At 61.6% G+C, this 22,124-nt stretch overlaps 2 protein-coding genes across 2 annotated transcripts; one reads left to right on the top strand and one right to left on the bottom strand.

Moving 5' to 3' along the window:
* Positions 1-9,899, bottom strand: RGS14 (regulator of G protein signaling 14). The gene is made up of 15 exons (XM_054037715.1): positions 9,744-9,899; positions 7,534-7,555; positions 6,972-7,126; positions 6,465-6,557; positions 5,419-5,562; positions 4,655-4,804; positions 4,198-4,318; positions 3,929-4,065; positions 3,653-3,856; positions 3,323-3,399; positions 2,607-2,733; positions 1,969-2,050; positions 1,566-1,624; positions 1,061-1,181; positions 1-547 (listed from the first exon to the last, which is right to left on the bottom strand). The coding sequence occupies exons 1-15, from the start codon at positions 9,786-9,788 to the stop codon at positions 303-305; spliced, it is 1,782 nt and encodes a 593-aa protein (XP_053893690.1). The 5' UTR covers positions 9,789-9,899; the 3' UTR covers positions 1-302.
* A 186-nt stretch (positions 9,900-10,085) lies between these two features.
* Positions 10,086-21,618, top strand: LOC128842304 (ADP-ribosylation factor-like protein 3). Its single transcript, XM_054038207.1, has 7 exons — positions 10,086-10,280; positions 12,876-13,001; positions 18,300-18,443; positions 18,536-18,652; positions 18,890-18,940; positions 20,498-20,683; positions 20,834-21,618. The coding sequence occupies exons 2-7, from the start codon at positions 12,984-12,986 to the stop codon at positions 20,879-20,881; spliced, it is 564 nt and encodes a 187-aa protein (XP_053894182.1). The 5' UTR covers positions 10,086-10,280; positions 12,876-12,983; the 3' UTR covers positions 20,882-21,618.
* Positions 21,619-22,124: the final 506 nt, after the last annotated feature.

Here is a 22,124-nt window from a genome sequence, read left to right as displayed (position 1 = left end):
GTTGTTAATCAGGCATATTTTACATCCCAAAGTGCTTTACAAATAACTGACATACAAACTATATACAGGCTCACTTCACTTGCCACTGAGATGCAGCCACCTCTAGGGTGGAATGAGGCAGCTGTTTAACAACTCACAGCAACACTACACAACAGTTTAGGACAGGAAGTGGAGAATACTGTAGTTTCCTGAAACCGCCAGGGCAGTTTAAGGAGGCAGGATTTGGCCAGGGCACTGGGGCTGACCCCAACTCAAGGCCAGACATCCTCAAGGCTGGCTCTGAAGAAAGTGCAGCGTGGGCCTCAGTGCAGTTCAGAGTGGACAGGTGGCTGCGCCAGTGCGGGATCCCGGGGGCAAGGGGCACCAGCCCCCTTTGGGGTGAGGCTGGTATCACAGGGGCCATGCTGCCGCTCAGAGCTCTCGCTGGGGCCAGCATCCTGCCCTGGCAGCTGCAGGAAGTCGGGCAGGACCAGGACCTCTTTAGAGAGCAGCCCACGCTGGTCGTTGGCCCTGCAGCTCTGGGCCCGGTTCAGCAGCTCCACCAGCCCTGGGGGAACAAGGGGAGAGTGGAGTCATTGGGCAGAGCTAGACTTCCGCAGAACACCCCCAGACCCCTCCCCCCCAAATTCCCATTCTGTGCTCAGACTCCCCTCCCCTGCCCCTAGAGTTCCCATCCCGCACTCAGACGCCCCTCCCCCACCCCAGAGCACCCATCTGGCACTCAGACGCCCTCTCCCCCACCCCAGAGCCCCCATCCCGCACTCAGACGTCCCCCCACCCCAGAGCCCCCATCCCGCACTCAGACGCCCTCTTCCCCACCCCAGAGCCCCCATCCCGCACTCAGACGCCCCCTCCCCCACCCCAGAGCACCCATCCCGCACTCAGACGCCCCCTCCCAGTCCCCATTTGCCCCTGCGCTTCCTCACCCCCCATGTTTCCTTCTGACACTGAATATACCACAGACGCCCTCTGCCCCCAGCACCCCAGATATGCCTCCTGTGCCCCTGTCCCCCACACATAGGGCTGGTTTAAGAGCATGCTAGATGCCAGGGCCGCCCACCTTCCAGGTCATACGTGCACCGGTTCATGCCTCTCAGGGCTGCTGGCCTGGACCTGGTGATGGAGGGGGGCACCTCTGACAGCATGTCTGCTTCCACCTCTGTGCCTGTGGGGGCGGCCTCCTGGGAGTGGGGAGAGAGCATGTGAGGAGCAGGAAGATGGGCTGGCAGCCCCAGCCCAGCCCAGCAGGGAGACCTGCCTCCTCTTCAGGGCACAGAGATGCCCCAAAGCTGGCCTGGCTCAGACCCGCTGTAACCACTGTGCCCCGACCCTGCTCCGTGCTGCAGAACTCCCCCAACGCGCCCAGAGCTGCACCCTGCTCTGGCCACAGGGCTCACCGCTCCCCCCCCACCCCGCCCCCAAGTGAGCCAGCGAGCTGCACTCCCGGGGACTCCCAGTTCAGCCCAGCCCCAGCGACAGCCCAGGCCTACCCTAATGCTGCCCCCCTTCGCTGGGGCACCCCCTCAGCCCCCCTGACTGGGCCCCTCTTGGTGCCCAGGACTCACCTTGCACCGAAGGGGGGAAGTGGTCACAACAGTGTCACCAGCACCTGTCGCTTTCACTTCTGCAACACAAGCACCGCAGCGAGTCAGGCTCCAGCCTCCTGCCGGGGGACGGGGCGGGGCAGACCACCTGCCATCACAGGAGCCCGGGCCCACCAGGGAAGGACTCAGCACCACGATAACTGTGGAACTCACTGCTGTGGCCAACAGCTGAGGCACATGGCACCTTACAGGGGCAGAGTCTGGGGCCGACTGAGGAGGAGGAAGATACCCGACTGGCCGGGCCCATACAGTGCTGTGTGGGGCCCACGGGGCCCTGGGCTGGACACAGACTTAGTGCTGGCCTGGGCAGGCGGCAGGACCACGGGGGTGCTCCAGCCTGGCCACTCCACCCTGCGGACCATACCTGTCGCAGCTTCCAGGATGAGCTTCTGCGCAGCCACGGTGCTGACCAGCTTCTCCAGGTCCAGGGCTCCTGGCTCCCCATGCTGCAGCAGAACAGAGTTGGGGGGTTGCATGGGATGGTGCATCGTGGGGAGCAAGAGCAGGCTCTGGCCACAGTGTGAGGGGCAATGAGAGTACAGGCCACACACTGGCTGGAAGTGTGGTCCCCTGGGGTAGGAGCTCTGCCCACGGGCGGGCGGGCAGCCCCATCCCCAGGGTAGGAGCTGTGCCCACGGGCGGGCGGGCAGCCCCATCCCCGGGGTAGGAGCTGTGCCCACGGGCGGGCGGGCAGCTCCATCCCCGGGGTAGGAGCTCTGCCCATGGGCGGGCGGCCTCTGGGGAAAGCCATGTAGCCAGCCCCAGGGCCCAGGCTCCATGGGTGGGGCACTGCCTGCAGGACAAGCCACAGTCTGGCCTCTCCTACCTGAGCAGGGCTGAGTTCTGCATGGGGGCAAAGGACTCCCTAAGATCTGCCCCTGCAGCCCCAGGCGGGTGCTTATGCCCAGCATTGAAAGACAGCAGCCCCCTTTCTGCAGGTTCCTAGGACTCCGCCAGAGGAGGCAAGGCAGCCCCCTGCCCAGGCTGCGGGCTAGCTCTCACCCGCCGCAGCAGTGCCCGTTCCACATCCACGCCATACTTCCCCAGCACAGGCTGCAGCGCCTCCCGCAGGCACTTGGTCGACTTTGCGGTGATTCGCACTGTTTTACTGAGGGGGGAAATTTCCAACCTAGGAAGACAGAGATGAAGGAAACACATGGGGCAGGATGGGCCATGCAGCAGGGAAGGATGTGGCAAGACCTGGTGGGGTGAGACAGCAGCTGGAACGATGGGGCAGGGCTGATCCTGGCAAGGCGGGGTGGGGCAGGCAGGAGCTGAGGAGGTGGGGCTGTGCGGGGCAGAGCCAAGCAGGGTGGGGCAGAGCAGAGTGAGCCGGGTGGAGCTGCACTGGGCACTCATGAGCCCAGGCTGCCAGATGTCCACTCCAGGGGTGTTCATCCTGGGCGAAGCCGACTTCACTGGCCAGTCAGGGCGAGCGCTGCCAGCGCCTGCGGCGCCCAGGCCAGTGTGTGCAGGGGCGGGACAGAGCCATGCTCCCATCGGCTCTTCCGAGGGCCCACCGCAGCTGGCTTGCGGTCTGAGCCCCACTGCACTTAGCACTAGAGCCACTGTCTCCTTCCCACGGGCACGGTGCTGCTGCCATGGGGAGCCAGGGCGTGGAGCACAGGGGAAGGCTTGGGAGAGGCAGGGACATTGCAGAGCCAGTCCTGCAGGCGCTGGCCCCATGCGCACAGGGTGCAGCAGCAGCTCCCACTCACTCAAAGCTGACTCTGTTCTCTAGCTTCACCTCCTGGTCCATCAGAACCATGCTGTCCTGGTCCAGCACCAGCGCCTTCTGGGTAGAGTCAGCCAAGAGGAGACACGTCAGAACCAGGAACACGGCACCCCCCGAGACACAGCCCCTCCCACGGCCCTGGCACAGCATGGAATTCCTGTCTGCAGGCAGGTGCCTCAGGTGGGCAGCGCCTGTCAGTGCGGGGCCCTGGGGTCCCTCGGGCGAGGTAGCTCCAGGGCCGGATTCTGATGGAGCCCCCAGGCCATCCCTGGCCTGCCCAGCTCTCTCCTCCCCACCCCAGGACCGTCCCTACCTGTTCATTGCCAACCAGGTAGACCTTGATGTCAGGGAGGCTGAAGCCGCGCTTCTCACAGAGGCCTGCCAGCATGTTGCGGATGGAGATGCCAGCCCGCACCGAGGCCAGCGAGGCCGTGCCGTCCGGCAGGTACACACAGCAGTACTTGCTGGGCCTGGCCTGCGGGTCGGGCTCCGTGCCTCCCAGGCTCTTCCTGCGGCTCTGCAGGGGAAGAGGCGGTGTCACCCGGCGGGCGGTGTGGCTACGCAGCAGGCCCCGCGGTCGGGCACTTACCTCTGCCCGGGAGCTGCCTGCCATGCTGCTGCTGTTGCAGGACGACGAGAGGAAGCCCAGGTCCAGGCTCGCAGAGGAATTCAAGGAGCCCTGGGACTCACGCCACAGGGACGAGCCCCCATTGCCATCTTCCACCTCTAGGACAGACAGACGGATGGACGTCAGGACAAGAGGCCGGCTCTGGGGCTCCGGGCCCTTTGCGAAGGGACGGCCACAGGCCTGTGGGGCTAGTGAAATGGCAGCCAGGTGGAGCCTGGCGTGGGACTTACCTGTCCACAAGGGCTCTCTCCGCTCCTCTCTCCTGAAGGACATCTGGGGGCTCCTGCCAGCACTACTGCTGGCCACCTCCACCCCCAGTGGCAGGGACTTCCCCAGCTTCAGCTTCGCCTTCTAGGGGACAAGAGAGGCAGATCTTGGCTCAGGGAGCTTCTGGGGCGCCCCCGCCCCGAGAAAGGGAATCCCCCCTGAGGAGAGGGCATTGCCTCCCCACTTTTCAGCCCCCCCCCCCCCCCCCGGGCTCCTGAGCAGAGCTGGGTGGTGAATGGTGGAGCCCTTCCCTCCTGGCATGCTGGAGGAGCAGCCAGGTGTCATGGCTCTAGGTGCAGGGTCATGACACCAGGTCACACTGCCACTCAAATTTGGTTTGAGTGGTGTCCACGATTGCAGTCCTTCCAGCAGCCCCACCCCTGGACCAAACCCCCTGGGCTGGGGAGCTGGGCCTGGTACCTTGCCGAGGTCGGGTGGGGGGCTGCTGTTCCGGGAGTGAGCCCGCAGGTCAGGGAGCGGCTGCCCCTCATTCTCAGCCCTCACACACGCCTGGAACAGCGGGGACTTCACGAAGCGCGCGTAGCTGTCAAACTTCATCAGGTTAAAGATCTGAGCCAGGAGAGGGACCCGGTTAGTGCCATGCCTGACCCGTGACCAGAGCCCGGCACAGCCCCCGGACACACACCTGGGTAGCACCTCCCCCGGCCCAGAGCCCAGCACGGCCCCCGGACACACACCTGGGTAGCGCCTCCCCCCGCCCAGAGCCCGACATGGCCCCCAGACACACACCTGGGTAGCGCCTCCCCCGGCCCAGAGCCCGGCAAGGCCCCCGGACACACACCTGGGTAGCGCCTCCCCCCGCCCAGAGCCTGACACGGCCCCCGGACACACACCTGGGTAGCGCCTCCCCCGCCCAGAGCCCGGCACGGCCCCCGGACACACACCTGGGTAGCGTCTCCCCCGCCCAGAGCCCGGCACGGCCCCCGGACACACACCTGGGTAGCGCCTCCCTCCGCCCAGAGACTGACACGGCCCCCGGACACAGACCTGACTCAGAGGCAGAGGGACAAGTCCCAGAATCAGGAGCTCTGGATTCCTGTCCCCTACTCCCAGCTGAGAGTTGGGGGAGGGAATATGTCCCCAGCTCCTCCATCCTGAGCCTTGGGGGATGGCTCCATGGCCCCTCTCCCTTGGCCGGGGGGTTGGGCAGGGGCAATGCTCACCTGGAGCTGTTGGACTCGGAACATGTCGGGGGTGGGCCTGGCCAGCCTTTCCTCCCCGATCCAGGCCTGCCGGTCGATGTTAACGGGGCTGACCGCGTGGCTGGACAGGAACTCGTCATAGATCTGCCGGGCCTCCTGGGCCAGCTGGGGAGACAGAGTTATCACAGGGGAGGCCGAGCCCCCTTGCCAGTGTGCATGGGAGCACACGCAGAGTAGGGTCACCAGCCACGCTCCAAGTGCAGGCACCACCTTGCACCGACCCCTTGGAAACCCAGGAACGGCCAGGCTGGGCCAGTCCCGGGGGCCCTCCAGCCCAGCAGCCCTTGCCTGCAGCGCCCAGCACCAGATGTTCAGAGGAAGGTGTAGGAGCCCTGCTCCTGACCCATAACAGTCAGAGACTGGCCGAAGACCCAAGGCAGGAGGTTTTAGCCCTTCCAAATGCCATCTGCACTGTTATAGCTCTGCATCCCCCTGTTCTCCATTCACAAGGCCAGCTCCTCTCAGGCTCTCACTAGGTCCTGGCCTCACTGACATCCTGTGGCAATGAGTTCCACTGCTTATTTACACTGGGGCGGAGGATTACCTTCGATCAGTTTGAACTTCCCCTCGTTCTTGTGTACCAGACAGACGGTCCCAAGGTTCCGTCTCAAGACCATGCCCCATTTCCTCATCTTGCTAAGGGAACAATCCCTGTCTGCTCTGTCTCTCTCCAGCCCCTGATCATTGGCATTGTCCTTCTCTTAGAGCCTGTCAGTTCTGCACGGCCCCCAGGGGTGACCGGTGCAGCACACAATGGCCAAGGGAGCTCCATGCTATTCTCCATCCCCTCACCCATTAGCTATTGGCTGCAGCTCCCCTCTGAGCAGGGTCTCCACTGAGCTTCCTACTGACGCCCAGGTCCCTTTGGCTGCCCTGGCATGTGCTTCCCTGCGGGGGGCAGCCCAGGTCTAAGCCTCAGTGTGGGCCGGGCTAGCTAGGCTCCCACTGTCAGGAGTGGGGCATGGGCAGGCTGGGCCAAGCCGCTAGCCCTCCCCTGGGCCCAGTACCTGCTGTGTGTTCCTGGCTGGGATCTGCTGGAATCGCTCACACGCCTGCCAGAAGTAAACATTCTCAGCGCTGAACTCCTTCTTCAGGAACTCCTGGGGAGCAGGAGAGGGGCACGGTGGCATCAGCCTCACTAGTGCCACTACCCTGTCCGGGGGGGGCAGCCCTACCCCCGCCCAGGGGTGCCAGCCCTACCCATGCCCGGGGGTGCCAGCCCTACTCCCGCCCGGGGGTGCCAGCCCAACCCCCGCCCGGGGGTGCCAGCCCAACCTCCACCCAGGGGGGCCAGCCCAACCTCCACCCAGGGGGGCCAGCCCAACCCTCGCCCAGAGGTGCCTGCCCAGACTCCATCCAGGGGTACCAGTGCAACCCCCACCCTCTGCCCCCCGGCCTCACACTGCCTGGAGTCCCTGCACAGCGAGCAGCTGGAGAATGGGGGGAACTGAGGGCTGAGGGCAGTGAGGGGGGTGGGCTGGGCCCGGCAGGGTCTGACATGCCCTGGCACTCACAGTGAAGTAGGTGACGGCCACCCGGTCCTGCAGCAGTGTCTCGAAGGACTCGGCCCAGCTGGCCACGGGCAGCTGCGCAGTGTAGCCTGCGTTCTGGGCACCAGGCAGGCTGTGCACACTGTGGCTACTGCCCCGGGCCCTGGAGCTGTTTAACTCTGAGATGCAGAAAGAGAGGTCAGGCCCTGCCCCACTCCCTGGAGCCAGTTCTGATCCCCGCCCAGCTGGAGGGAAGGTGTGGGGAGGCGCTGTCCATTTGGGGCTTTTTCTCATACAGGTGCCAATTACCCCCCACCCCATCCTGATTTTTCACACTTGCTGTCTGGTCACCCTAGTGGGTGGGGAAGGATAGGAGGGAGCTCTGTCTCCCTCCCCCCCCCCCGCAGGGAGTCCCATGGCCCCAGGTGCTGTGTGTGGCCAGGCAGGGGCTCTGTACCATCCAGCAGAGCAGCCCTAAGGGCTCCTGGTCCGGTCCCACTGGGGCTGGGAACTGAGCCAAGCTGGTTACAGCTCTCGGGCTCCTCCCAACGCCACCCCCGCATCTCCCAGGCAGCGTCTGACTCACCTCCATCTGACACAGCCAGGCCCTGCAAAGACAGGAGGAGGAGAGGTCAGCCAGGATCCCAGGCCCCGCACCCTGCAGCTATGGGGAGCAGGGAGGCCAGCCCAGGCAGCCCCTTGGGCGAGGGATGAGTCAGCCAAGCAGAGTACAAGGGACACCGGCTGCCAGGTGTCTCCCCGCCAGGGTGCTTGGTCTGTGCAGGAGCCATTCAGCGCTCGCATGGGACCGGGCTCCTGCAGGGCTGGGGCGTGAGTCAGCTGGCAGCTGGGCACTCTCTGGCCTGCCCTCCTCCCTCAGCTCAGCGAGGTGATTGAGAAAGGGCTGATGCTATCAGCTGTGACACTGCCGCTGCCTGGGGAGAAGTGTAGCAGCCCCAGGGCACAGGAAGGGGAGGGAGGGCAGGAAAAGGGAGAGGAAGCCACAGCCTCCAGCACACCAACAACTGCAGCCCATTTCCCAGCTCTGGGGCTGGGGGAGACCACAGACCCCTTAGTGTGGGTGTTTCTGTGGGGCAGCACCCAGCCACCGAGCTAGGCAGACCCCCCGCCAAAGAGCTCCCAGCTGGGGGCTCATGGCACAGAGCAGGGGGCGTGCAGTGCGCTCTCTCCTGGCTAACGTCTGGGGATGCTGCCCCCAGCAGGCCAGGCCCAGGCCCAGTCCTGCCAGCCCACGGGCATCCCTGGGCTCCCAGCTCTGGGGAAACGGCTGCCAGCCAACCCGCCTAAGCAGGGCTCACATCCCAGCAGCAACAGAGAACTGCTCCCCTCCTGGGTGCTGAGGAACAGGGACACCACCCAGCTCTGCCACCGCCCGTCTGCTACCCCCGCCCCGGGCTCCCCGCCCAGCACTGCCACTGCCCGCCTGCTACCCCCGCCCCGGGCTCCCCGCCCAGCACTGCCACCGCCCGCCTGCTACCCCCGCCCCGGGCTCCCCGCCCAGCTTTGCCACCGCCCGCCTGCTACCCCCGCCCCGGGCTCCCCGCCCAGCTCTGCCACCGCCCGCCTGCTACCCCCGCCCCGGGCTCCCCGCCCAGCTCTGCCACCGCCCGCCTGCCACCCCCGCCCCGGGCTCCCCGCCCAGCTCTGCCACCGCCCGCCTGCTACCCCCGCCCCGGGCTCCCCACCCAGCCCTGCCACTGGCCATCTGCTACCCCCACCCCGGGCTGCCCACCCCAGCTCTGCCACTGCCCGCCTGCTACCCCCACCCCGGGCTGCCCACCCCAGCTCTGCCACTGCCCGCCTGCTACCCCCGCCCAGGGCTCCCCACCCAGCTCTGCCATTGCCCGCCTGCTACCCCCACCCCGGGCTCCCCACCCCAGCACTGCCACCGCCCGCCTGCTACCCCCGCCCCGGGCTCCCCACCCAGCTCTGCCACCGCCCGTCTGCTACCCCCGCCCCGGGCTCCCCACCCCAGCACTGCCACCGCCCGCCTGCTACCCCCGCCCCGGGCTCCCCACCCAGCTCTGCCACTGCCCATCTGCTACCCCTGCCCCAGGCAGACTCTGCTGGTGCACTGTGATCCCAATCCAGCCACCCCACCCCTATTAGTCCATGCCCCCCAGCTGTGCTAATGCCCCTCAATCCCAACCCACAGACTCCTCCCACCTCTCCACAATTTCAGACCTGGGTTCCGCACAACCCGGCGTTGCCAGGGCACGGCCCCAGCCCTCCTGGCCTAGTCCCTACCCAGCATGCCTAACTGTGCAACAGGCTGGTCGGCACCTGTCTCAGACTGACAATGCTGCGTCCGCCCAGAGCGGGCGGCTCTGAGCTTCTGGTGTCTCTGGAAGGCCCCCTTCACCTGGCACAGACCCCACAGGTCTCAGCAGCCTCAGGCTGAGGACCTGACTGTCTCTGGGCCCATCGCTCAATGCAGAGCGATGTGGGGGAGGGAGGATGGGCTGCACCGAGCCATCCTGGGGGTAGGGGAGCCTGAGACAGCATCTCCCCATGGGGCAGGGTCCCTCCCTCTGGAGCAGAGCAGCCAAGGGTGGGGGCAGAACCCTGGGGCTGGAGCCTCCCAGTAACCCAGCACCAGCAGCCTCCAGCCAGGAGCAAATCCGCCGGTAGAGGGGGTGCAGCCCCCATGTCACTGGGGGAGCCTTGCCGGCTGGGCGAGCCAAAAAGCACAAGGACTGGGTGTGGCTCGGTCGCACCTCCAGAGCCGCCGAACTCCGCTCCCGCCCACGCGCCCCCAGCAGGCCGGGCACTCACCATGTGGCCGCTTTGAACGCCCAGGGGCTTTGCTTTCCCAGGCATGCCTCAGCGGGGGGCTGTGCGGGCAGGGAGCATGGGGCTCGGCGGGCAGGCCCCGCGCAGGCCAGCAGGCTGCGGGCAGCCCCGGCGGGAGGAGCAGCACAGCACACTCACTGCCAGGCTCACAGGGCTGCTCACTACCTCTTTTCGCTACTGCAGGAAGTGTCACTATGGAAACCAAACCGCAGCTAGAACTGGGGTTTTCAAAGGAGTCTCCCTCCCTACAGGAAACCCCCCCCCCCCCCAGCGAGGCCAGCCCCCCACCCTAGGGCCGCGTGCCCCAGGGCCCGGCTCTGAACCCCAGCACCGCCGCTCCCCCAGCAGACGGGGCCTGGGCGCTCAGAGGTGGCAGCTGGCCCTGGCCAAGGCCCCTGCACTCGAGGAAAGGAGAACGACAAACGCAGGACAAAGCCGCGGAGCTCATGGGAACAGCCTGCTGATGGGCATGGGGGCTATTCAAGTGATGAGAACCTGGAGAGACCAGATCCCTCTAAGGTACGTCACTGTCAGAGCCCCTCCCTGCAGCGCCCGAGCCCCTCACAGCCAGTACCGCATCGGTCCCCCGACGCCTGGGCAGCAAGGCCAGGCCCTCATCCCCGTCGCTCCCCCAACACCCGGTAACAGGGCTGGGCCCTCGTCCCATCACTCCCCCGACGCCCGATAGCAGGGCTGGGCCCTCGTCCCCTTCCCGTCACTTCCCCAACACCCAGGCAGCAGGGCTGGGCCCTCGTCCCCGTCGCTCCCCTGGTGCCCGAGCAGCAGGGCTGGGCCCTCGTCCCCATCCCCTGCACTGTGCGCACCGTCTGGATCGCCAGTGGTGTGGCCCCGCCCACTATGACAAGTGGGGGATTTTTTCAATGGTTTGCGTGAACACAGTGTGTGCCTCAGTTTCCCTGTTCTGCATGTGTAACACAGTGGGGGATGGGGTTTGTTGTTGCAGAGGACCAGGTGTGACCTCGCTTACCAGCCAGGACCCCGAACAATGGCCTGGAGATTGGGTGCCCTAGCAACTGGTTACCGGGAGGCTCAGCCCAGCTTAGACATCAGCCAGTTCTGGCCAGTGGGGGGACAATGGGCTGAGAGACCAGTCGGGTCCAGCTAGTGGGAACAAAGGCCGGAAGCAGGAGGGTCCAGGTGACCTGTTTGCCTGGGACGGAAGACAAAGGACGGAGGAGGGGCTGGTGGGGAAGGTGATCTAGGATGATCAGCTGGAAGGAGGGGGCTGCTGGACTGGGGACAAAATTATTCCCTCTGGGAGTGGAGGCCTCGGGGGTCCAGAACAAGGGGACTCCCTGCAGGGCCCACAGCAGAGCCAGGCATGGTGGAGACTCGGAGAGGTGCAGGCCTGGGAGGTAGAAGAGCCTACGGCTTAACCCCCGAGAGAGAGGGGACCCCTGAGAAGGGTTGTCGCACTGAAGGGCCCTGCGGAGCCAAAAGCCCGGGCGGCCACGACAGCCCGCACTCAGGGACAGCAGGGACAGGGAAGTGTGGCACTGGGTGAGCCTGTCCTGGAAGGTTGTTCCTGCCCCGGCTGGACCTGGCCCCAGCTCAGCCCACGTCAGTCCAGTAAAGTTGCAGGCTCCCTGAATGCACTGAGACGGGGGGTGGGGGGGCAATCACCCGGGCGGGCCGCAGGGCTCGTAGGTGCTCGTGGGGTGGTACTGGCGGGGGCGAAGGCAGCCGGGTGGGCATGTGGAAGCCCTGGCCATGTTGGAAAAGCACGTCCAGCAGCTCGCTGGGCACCAGCCAGCGCAGGCGCAGCACCACCCCGACCGCACGGGCTGGGGCCCATTGCCCGGAACTGCTGGCGGCAGGCCTGAGATGGATGCCGTATCTGCCCCTCCGGAGGCCTGGTCTAGGGGCGGGTGACCGGCAGGGAGGGCTATACCGCTGTGCTGCCTGGCTGGTTTTATCTGGCCCCCAGGGCGAGCACCAAAACTTTTTCTGCCCTGGCCAGCAAAATATCGAGGGCCGTCCCTAGTCCCAGGCAGCACTTCTGACCCTGTGGCTCCATCCTGGATTGGCAGGCTGCTCTATGCCCCCCCTTCTGCAGTCTGGTGCCCCTACTTTTTGCAAGGACAAGCCCTGCGGCGGTGCTGCTCCGAGGCGGGGCCCCCTGGTGACCCAGTGATGAGTCTGGATGAGTTCACAGCCTGGAACAGACTTGACCCCTTTGGGATCGATGCAGCCAGCAGGGCTTGGAAGTCCTGGGAGAACTGGGGGGCTGCGCCCTGTAGGGGAAGAGGGAACACCCACATCAGAATGAGCTGCAGCTCCAGCCCCAGGGAGCAGGTGACTGGTAATGGGTCAATGCTGGGGATGTACCAGAGGGGGCAGGGCTCCCACTGATCCATCTCCTTCTGCTGCTGGGGCCCCCGCCTGCACTTGGGCCCAGGAGCCACAGTGGTGGCAGGACACCGAGCGGGGTGGGTTTGTAGGGAGGCTGGGGCTGGAGCTGGCTTTTCCCAGTTACCCATGTTGGGAAAAGTTCTGCCCCACCAGTTTCTCAGCGCCGGGTAACATCACCACCCTCCCGTTGCTGCTACAGGAGCCAGACATTTTCCCTCGCCTGCCCCCAGGGCTGCTGCTCGGAGCTGTCCCTCCCCAGCCTCCCCTGAACTCTCTGCTGCCCCCGCCCCGAGCTCTTCCCCTGATACTGGGCTCCTGCTTGCAGCATGACAGAGCCTCCTCCATCTTCCAGCCCCCACTGCCTTCCAGGGCTCTGCCACCCCAGACCTGTACCCAGTGCACCTGCTCCCTGCTGCTCTCACCTCTGTCCCATAGGGCAGGGCAGATGGGCTTGGATGACTGGCCTGGAAGCTGGTCTGGGGGGAGTACACCTGCCATGGGTCTGGGCTGGCTCCTCCCCACAAGTGGGACAGTGTTATCACCAGGGGCGCTCTGAGCCCCACGACCCTGCAAGGTGGGAAAGGGGCTTTGCTTCCCCTGGGGCTTAGGGCTGGGCCTGTGGGAGGGGCTGGCAGGCTGGCGACAGCTGGCTGGGGGATTTACCTAGGGAGGTATTTAATGCTGGGGGTAAATGGAGGAACTACAGCTAATTCTGGCGCTTTAATCCTCTTGCCCATCCAGGCGAAGGGACGTGTGTCAGGCACGCAGCCGCGGGCCGGGACCTGGCCCCGAGCCCAGAGGAGCTCCCAGCGCCCTGCACCGTACGGAGGATGTAGAGTCTCCCAGACCATGGGTGAAGTACAGAAGGTAAGTGGGGCGGGTTCCCAGCTCGGCCGCCTCACAGGATGGGGGTGCTCAGTGCGACTATCCCAGCACTGGGACCCGGAGTCCCAAACCCTCCCCCTGAGATGGCAGAACCGGGGCCTGGCCCTCCCAAGAGCAGGACCTGTCCATGTGGGGGGGGCCGCTGGAAAGCTGCACCAATGTAATCTCTCCAGAGCAAAGCAGCAGCTGGAGGGCAGGGCCTAGGCAAAAGGGGACAGAGCCTGGCTCACAGGCAGCAAGGTGGACAGTGGTGGGGGGCCAGGAACTGCCCTGGGGGGCCAGGATGGAGTCGAAATGCACCATGGGGCCAGAGGCTGAGAGCTGGGATGGGGCCAGGTGGTTGGGGGCCGGCCCAGGGCTCTCATGGGGCCTGGCTTGAAATGCAGATGAACCAAGAGGTGGGGGCAGCAGCAGCCCTTGGGCTGGCCCCAGAACCTCATGGGACCAGGCCCCATTCTCTCCACAATTCCCTACAAGCCTCCTCCTCCATTACTGCCCCGCTTCTGTGCCAGCTATGGACTGGCTCCAGAGCTTCCCTCTTAGCACAACACGTCTGCTGTGCTAGTCATGAGCCCCGCCCACGCGCTGCCCTGTCGGCCTGAGGGCAGCTTGAGAAAGGTGCATTACAGCTGAACAGTAGGAGACAGTAACTCTCCCCCTTTCAGTTCTGCATTCCTACCATGCCCAGGATTGACAGGGGTGCTGTCTGTGAAGTGCTGTATCACTCTGTTAAGGGTCCGGGTAGCGTACTGGTTTTTTCATTACATGACCTGAACCTGTAACAACTTGGTCATCTGCCTGTCAGTTTCGCCGACTGGCTGTAGGAGGTTTGGAATTTCTGAGTCTTCTTGTTCTGCACCTGTTATCTGTAGAGTTTGCTCCATTAATGGCTCTTTCAAAAGGACAAACTGTAGATGTTGATGGTTTCTGTTGAACTCTCCCCAGTCAGTCTGGATCACACGTGATCTGGGCGATTAATTCTTTTTCTTTACAAGAGCTGGAGTTCAATGTTTTTTCCTCCATCAATTTTGCAAAGAATGTGGTCTCCAGGTGCTAGACCCGGCAGTTCTGAGTGATGTCTGTTGTAAAGCTGTCCATAAGCTCTTTAGCTTTTTGATCCAGTTGGGCTGCTCTCTTCACGTCTGGCCATGCTGGGGATTGTTCCAACTTTGGAAAGGAACCTGTTGCTCTGAGTTGTCTTCCCATCAGGAGTTGTGTGGGCCTGTCTGCAGGAGCTGCTACTGGTGTTGATCTGTGTAAACAGGCTGCGGACTCACCACTGCGGCGCCTCCTGCTGGTCATCTCCGGGAATTAGCTCTTCCAGCATCCTGGAGCGCCCCCTGCAGGCCAGTGATCCACCTGTCCTCTGGCCCCTGTGTCCCTCCCGGACCCCGGTGCCCCTTTATCTGGGGTGCTGCCCCCTGCCAGTACACCCCTCAGTATTAGGGTCTCCCCTCCCCAGGGAACCCCCACCCACTAACCCCACCTCACCTCAGAATAAGGCCACTGCCAGTCACCAACTAGCCCCCGCTCCCTGGGGCAGACTGCAGTATAGGCCACTCATCACTGGCAAGGGGGGTTTGGACCTGCTGCCTTGGCCTACCTCTGGGCTGCCCTCTGCAAACCTCAGTACCGTTGGCCCAATACTAGGCCGCAGCCTGGGGCTTTCCAGCTTGGAGCTCCCCAGCTCCTCAGCCTTTCCCCAGCCCTGCTCCACTCAGGTACCCTGTGTCTAGCTCGCTGGAGCCAGGCCCTTCTCCCTCTGAAGGCAGAGAGAGACTATTTGGGCTTCTGGCTCCCAGCCTTCTTATACAGGCCAGCTGGGGTCTGATTGGGGCGTGGCCCAGCTGTGGCTACTTCCCCAATCAGCCCAGTAGCTTTTCCCTTTGCCCCAGCCCTCTGCCTGGGCTGTTTTAAACCCCTCAGGCAGGAGTGGGGTAACCATGCCGCTACAATCTGTAACTCAGAAGAGCAAGGAATGGATTTTCCCCTCCTGCAGGATTTTCTTGGCTGCCTGTACAGCTCTCTCAGCCTCCCCGTGTGCTTGGGAGTAATGTGGGCTGCTCGTAATAAGATCAAAGTCATATTTCCTACAGAACGACTTAAATTCTGCTGCAGTGAGATGGGGTCCATCGTCCGTCACTAGTTGTTCTGGAATACGGAAATGAGCAAAAGTTCACTTCCAGTTTCTCGATAATGCTGCAACATGTTAGGTCTTTCAAGTACATTATTTCTGTATACCTGGAAAAACTGTCCATGACAATAAGATAATGCTGTCCTTTGGCATAAATCTGCAGCTAGTCTCTTCCAAGATCTGTCTGGCAGGGGTGTTGTTGTGTTGGTCTGTTAGTTCTGCAGTGTTCACATGCCAATACTCCATGTCCTTGCTGATGCCCGGAGCCCATAGTGACTGGATGGCCCATTCATGGTGTTTAGTTAGTCCTTGATGTCCTTCCTGGGTGAGGTTTAGGATTTCTCCTCTCATTTCGTTGGAATTACAATGCAGTTGCTTTTAATCATGAGTCCATTTGACTCACTTTAACTGTCCATGTCCGACAAAGTAGTGTTTTGTCATTTCCTTGGTGTCCTTTAGATACTTGGGCCAGTTGGCCCTAATGGAACGTGGAACTGCCTGAAATTGCATGTCTGCTGAGGTTGCTTTTTTGTAGCAGGTGTAGCCTCTTTTCTGATGCTGGTCTAGATGTGCACACAGCATCCACATATGCCTTTACAGGATCTGTGAGCTCGGGTAGTTGAGTGCAATGCTGGCTCTGTCACAGAGTGTCTGCGACTAACCGATTTTTCCCAGGAACAATTGGGTTACATCGTATTAACCTTAGCAAGAGACGTTGGCATCTCAGCAGTGCTTGATCCAGGTCTTTTCCATTGATGAGGGCGAGACAGAGTTCACTCACCACTGCGGCGCCTCCTGCTGGCTCTCCCGGGGATTAGCTCTGCTAGCCGGTGCGTCCTCTTCTGGTGGTGTCTCGCTGCTGTCACTTCTGCTTCAGGACCCACATCACTCCCAGGAGCATGGCATCCTCTTCATGACACAGCTCTCTGGCCGTGTCACGCTCTGTTCTCCCCCCTTCCGGGGGAACTGCTGAAGTCCAGCCAGTTCCCTCAGTGGCTCCTGCAGCCAATTGTCTGGCCACTTCCTCAGTGGCAATCCGCAGTTGGGGGGACCCGGGCCCACCCACTACTCCGAGTCTCAGCCCAGGGACCCTCTAGATGGTAGCTACGTGCTGCGTCCCCTCCAACCTCTCAGTACCTTTCCCTGGGCCATTTCCCCACAGCCCCCAGCACCCTCTTTGCCCTTCCCTCAGGGTTGCCCAACCCAGAGCCATCTTTAGCTCCCCCTGGTCATCGCTAGTAGCACAGCTCTGTCCAGGGTGCTGGCGCTCCTTCCTCTGCTAGGAGCCTGGCCTGACCTTCCCTCCTCAAGCTCCAGGCAGCTACGGAAGCTGCTCTGCCCTGCAGCTGTTCTTATATGGCCTGCCAGGCCCTGATTGGCTGCTCCTCACAGCCCCTCTCTAATTGGCTGCCTCCTGCATAGACTCCCTAGGGCTCTATTAACCCCTTATGGGCCAGCGTGGGGCAGTCACCCCATCACAGAGAGTTACAAGTGGTTTACGGTCTGTTATCAGTGTAAGTGAATCCAATCCACACAGATCTCTGTAAAGTTCTCATGTGCCCCTAAGCTTGCCAGCCTCCTTTTCAATCTGTGCAGATCGTTTTTCCACTTTGTGTATGTGCAAGAGCAAAATGCAGCTGGCTTCTACTCAGAGCCATGTTGTTGCAACAATTCACCACCTAGGCCAGAGCTGCTTGTGTCTCCACTGACCCCCATTGTGGGTTTATTCACATAGAACTTGAGAGGTAGAGCTATTGAGGTCATTTCTTTTATCTTTTTGAAGACAATTTCTTGATTTGGCCCCATAGTCAAGGTGTGTTGGACTTCAATAGTTTATTCAGTGGTTTTGTCACTGCAGAAAGGTCATGTGGGTACCAACCAAGGTAATTCACCATCACCAGTAGGCGTCTCAGTTCTGGTACATTCAATTCTTAAATTACTTCTCTCTCAGGTCTAGGACTGATTCCATCTTTGTTTATTGTCTCAGTTTGGGGTAGGCAGAAAACAAACTTCTCCTCGTTTAGCTTTAGTCCAGACTAAATGATTAGCCTTGGGACCTCGTTGAGAGTTTTGGTGTGTTCTTCCCTCAAAGAGGCATGCATTATATATTTATTTTAGTCCATGCAAATGACAACTCCATTTGTGTTCGTTAACAGTTCTGCCATCTTTCTTTGGAAAATTTCAAGCACACTGGTAATCCCAAAGGTAATCTTTGAAAGTAAAGTCTACCAAAGGGTGTGATAAATGTAGTCAGTTTAACACTATCTTTGGCTACCGGAATTTGCCAGAGTCTCCTTGAGGCATCCAACTTGGAGAATCCTGTACTTCCTTTCACTTTGGGGAGGAAGTCAGCCAGTACTGGGAGAACATATTTTTTCTCTTGCAATGGCTTCACTGAGTCTTAAGATCCACACAGATTCATATTTTCCTATTTTTCTTTATAGCTGGTACCATTGGGGCACACCGTGCTGTCAGCTCGGAGATTTTTCTCGGTTATGCCAATCCATTTAATTCTGTTTAACTCCGTTTCCACTCTATGAAGTAAGTGGGTAGGAGTCCGGCGCGGGTATGTATGCTCTATGGTGCAGCAGCGTGTTTTAGGACTATCTGTACTGGACCTCCTGTCAGAAATCCAATCTCATGAAATATTCCATCGAGTTCTTCCACCTTCCTCACTAGGCCCATCATGGCTGTCATGTTGGGTCTGAGGAGGCTGTTGGTCTGTGGTCCTTTCATCACATACACGCTGAGTGCTCAGCTGTTTCTGTGGTGAACTGGCCCATGCAGCTCAGAGTACCTCCAGGGCTAGTCAGAGTGGGTTGAGGGACTTCAGCTCTGGGAGGGGTTGAAGGTGATCGTAAATTACTTCTGAGATGGCTGATGTCAGCTCTTCAGTCAATTTTCAAGTCCAACTGTATTGTCATAAATGTTCAGTTTCACTCTTCAGGCAGGTTCTGTGGCATCACATGTGATACAACCAAGAGCCATTGTTTCTGGGATTTATCACTCAACTCCCTGACTACACCCCCAGCACGTCTTCGGAACCAGCTCAAACCCACCCAGCCAGGGATTCTGCAGCCCCCCAGGCATGCCTGGGGGGCTCCGGGATGCAGCCCCGGCCACTCAGGATCCCCTTGTCCTTGCAGGGGTTGCTCGCTGTCATCCAAAAGCTCAAGGGCTCCGTGGAGCAGGAACTGCGGATCGTCCTGCTGGGGCTGGACAATGCCGGAAAAACCACGCTGCTGAAGTGCCTGGCATCGGAGGAGGTCAGCACCATCACTCCCACGCAGGTAGGTGCAGAACCCCGGATCCAGCGCATAGTGGGTGAGGTGGGCTCTCCTCCCCTGCCTGGACTTACAGCCCGGTTTGCTTCCCTGTGCAGGGGTTCAACATAAAAAGTGTGCACTCACACGGCTTCAAGCTGAACGTCTGGGACATCGGTGGGCAGCGTGCCATCCGCCCCTACTGGAAGAAGTACCTGGGCAACACAGACACGCTGGTGAGCATGGGGCCAGCCCCCAGGTGGGCAGGGAGGAGGCAGTGTTGGAAGCTGGACCGGCTGGGGTCTAATACTGGGGTTCCACAGCAGGAGCCTTTGTCCTACCTGCAAAGGGAGAACTGGTGGGTGCCCACCCAGGGGTGCCTGGGGGGCAGGGTGCCTATAAAGGTGGGACTGGCAGGGTGCCATGGGGAGCAAGAAGTGAATGGGTGACTTTCCCTTTTGTTCCTGTGGCAGATTTATGTCATTGACAGCGCTGACAAGAAACGCTTTGAGGAGACCGGGCAGGTATGATGCGGCCCCCCTGGAAATACACTGCCTTGTGGGCAGATTGCTCTCGACATTACATGTGCTGGGACAGGTCACAGATGTGCGTGCTTCTGGGGGTCTTTGGGACCAAGTCTTGGCTGTGCTGCTGGAACAGCTACTTTTCCCAGTATAACAGTGTCTACTGGCCATTCCAGACTTTTTTGGGGGGCATATCTATGGGATGCAGCGAGAACCAGGGTTGTTAACTACCCAATTCTGTGAGTAAGCTGGGCTTGACATCCCAGCCCCTGATGAACCTCCCCCATCAAGGGATTGGTGAGAAATGTAGTTCCCCAGCAGCCGGTTGTATCCTGAACTGAAGGAAGGCACGTGTAATCAGGCACAGACTCACCCCTGCGGCACCTCCTGCTGGTCATCTTGGGAATTAGCTCACCAGTCATTAGAGCGCCCTCTGCAGGCCAGGTGTCCCATCTGTCATTGGCCCTCCTGGACCCCAGTGCCCTTGGCTTGGGTGCTGCCCCCCTAGCAGTACCCTACTCTCTCTCAGTCTTCCCCCCACCCCCAGGGAACCCCCACCCCCACATCACCTCAGTCATGGCTACTGCCAGTCACCATCTAGCCCCCACACCCTGGGGCAGACTGCCATCTATCAGCCAATCATCACAGGCAACAAGGGGTCTGGACTGATTGCCTTCACCCACCCCAGCTGCCCCTCTGCAACCCCAATACCTACATGGGCCTAGGACCAGGCCCTGCAGCCTGGGGAGTTGCTGGCCTAGGGCTTCCCTGCCCCCAAGGCCTTTCCCCAGCCCTGACTCAGTCTAGGTCCCCAGTGAGCTCCCTGCAGCCAGGCCTGTCACTCTCTCCTGTCAAAGGGAGACTCCTCATCTTCTAGCTGCCCTGGCCTTCTTATAAGGCTGAGTGGCTCCGTTTGGGGCGTGGCTCCAGCTGCAGCCACTTCCCCCAATCAGCCAGGGTTTGCCCCTTTCCACAGCCCCAGCCCCAGCCCTCGCCCTCGGCAGGGCTTTTCCCACCCCTTCAGGGCTGGAGCAGGTGTTTACCCCGCTACAGCACGGCAGGCAGCAAAGGGGTTCATGGTGAGGAACGTTTCCTCCCCAGCTCGTGAGCCCCATGACACTGATGGGACCTGAGGCCCAGAGCAGAACACACCTGAGGTCACAGAGTCCAGGGCAGAGCCAGGAGATTAACCCACATCCCAGGCCGTAGTCAGAGGCTGGGGTCAAGGCTACCCACTGGTTACACATGCTGGGCTTTCCCTTTGGAAGGGGACTGATGTCAGGAAGGGCTGTGCCAATTCCAGACAGCCTCAGGGAGGGTGAAACTCCCTGCCTTTTGGGGTTTGGTCTCTGACCCCCTGCTGGGTTGGCAGTGTCCCGGGGACCCTTGCAGAGAATTGCCAGCTCAGTGACACTTGGTGAGGGATGTCCCCACAACCCATCATCCAGATCCCACTTGCGTGACAAGGCGGGTGCAAGCTCCTGGAACGAGACCCTGGCAGCGGAGCCCTGCAGCTGTCTGCGCTCAAGGCCTACTGCTTGCTCTGTCTCTCGGCAGGAGCTGGCGGAGCTGATCGAGGATGAGAGTCTCACCGGTGTCCCTTTGCTGGTGTTTGCCAACAAGCAGGATCTGGCAAGTGCAGCACCAGCTGCAGAGATCGCAGAGGGACTGAAGCTACCTACGTACCGGGACCGCCAATGGCAAATCCAGGCCTGCTCAGCCCTGTCTGGAGAAGGAGTCCAGGTATGGGGGTGAAGCCCGGAGGAGCAGAGGTTGGGGAGGTCAGCGAAGAAGCCCAGGGGCCAGTGATCTGGCAAAGAGACCCCCGCAAGGAATCAAGCCAGGGGACGCTGGGAAGGGCCAGTGCTCACACTGGTTTCTTGTTTTTAATAGGATGGGATGAACTGGATTTGCAGCCAGATCACAAGCCGGAAGAAGTGACTGAATGGAGCTGCAGTTCGCACAGCCAGTTCACCCGCTCCGAGAGATTCCCAGCAATAGGCCCTCCCTGGACCCCCAGGCACAGGCTGCTGAGCTCAAAGGGCCTTTGTCGGCCAAGCTCTCCTTGCTCATCAGCTTCTCTGGAATTCCTCACCCTCCTGGGTTTCATTTGGTCACTGGTGTATCTGCAGTTCCTGAATTGTGGAGGGAGGGCAGCATCAAGGGCTCCAGTGGAGCCAGGAGCAAGCCTCTAGACCAGCGTTTTTCAAAATTCGGGTCGCGACCCAGTACTGGGTTGCTCTGGTCAGCACTGCCGACTGCTTCGTTAAAAGTCCTGTCGGCGGTGCTGCCCAGCCAAGGCACGCTAGTGCCTACCTGTTCCGACACCACACTGCGCCCCGGAAGCGGCCAGCAGCAGGTCCGGCTTCTAGACGGGGGGCCATGGAGCTCCACGCGCTGCCCCCGCCCTGAGCAGCGGTTCTGTACTCCCATTGGCCAGTTCCCGGGGTGGGCAGTGCCTGCAGGCGAGAGCCATGCGGAACTGCTTGCGCGCCTCCACCTAGGAGCCAGACCTGCTGCTGGCCGCTTCAGGTGGGAAGCCTGCCTCTGCACCCCCGCTGTGCCACTGAATGGAAGCCACTGGAGGTAAGCCTGTTCCCCAACCCTGTGCCCCAATCCCCTGCCCAGCCCTGAGCCCCACCAACCCAGAACCCCCTCCTGCACCCCAAACCCCTCATCCCCAGCCCCACCCCAGAGCCTGCATCCCCAGCTCAGAGCCCTGACCCCCTCCTGCACCCCAACCCCCTACCCCAGCCCTGATCCCCCCCAAACCCAGAGCCCCTCCTGCACCCCAAACTCCTCATCCCCAGCCCCATCCCAGAGCCTGCACCCCAACCCTTGGCCCCAGCCCTGAGCCCCTCCCACACCCTAAATCCCTCATCCCCAGCTCCATTGGGTCGCCGGCATCAACAATTTTCTTCAACTGGGTCTCCAGAAAAAAGTTTGAAAACCACTGCTCTAGACCAGCAGTTCTCAAATTGTGGGTCAGGACCCCAAAGCGGGTCGCGACCCTGTTCATGGGGTCGCCAGGGCTGGCATTAGGCTTGCTGGGGCCAAAGCCAAAGCCCAGGCACCACCGCCTCGGGCCAAAGCTGAAGCCCATGGGTCTCAGGCTTCAGCTTCATCCCTGGGCGGCAGGGCTCATGTTACAGGCCCCCCTGCCCAGGGTTGATGTCCCTTGGCT

Source organism: Malaclemys terrapin, chromosome 8 (genome assembly GCF_027887155.1).
Source record: "Malaclemys terrapin pileata isolate rMalTer1 chromosome 8, rMalTer1.hap1, whole genome shotgun sequence".
NCBI classification, from domain to species: Eukaryota; Metazoa; Chordata; order Testudines; family Emydidae; genus Malaclemys; species Malaclemys terrapin.
The sequence above is the reverse complement of the archived record's forward strand: the minus strand, read 5'-3'. Positions and strand labels throughout refer to the sequence as shown.

Bases quoted from the DNA above. Each gene is read 5' to 3' on its own strand.
- LOC128842304 (XM_054038207.1), top strand. The intron at 18,653-18,889 runs GTGAGCATGGGG...TTCCTGTGGCAG, and splicing joins TGGGCAACACAGACACGCTG to ATTTATGTCATTGACAGCGC. The intron at 20,684-20,833 runs GTATGGGGGTGA...TGTTTTTAATAG, and splicing joins TGTCTGGAGAAGGAGTCCAG to GATGGGATGAACTGGATTTG.
- RGS14 (XM_054037715.1), bottom strand. From the start codon at position 9,788: ATGCCTGGGAAAGCAAAGCCCCTGGGCGTTCAAAGCGGCCACATG. The intron at 2,051-2,606 runs GTGAGAGCTAGC...GTTCTGCTGCAG, and splicing joins AACGGGCACTGCTGCGGCGG to CATGGGGAGCCAGGAGCCCT. The intron at 1,182-1,565 runs GTGAGTCCTGGG...CCCCACTCCCAG, and splicing joins CTTCCCCCCTTCGGTGCAAG to GAGGCCGCCCCCACAGGCAC.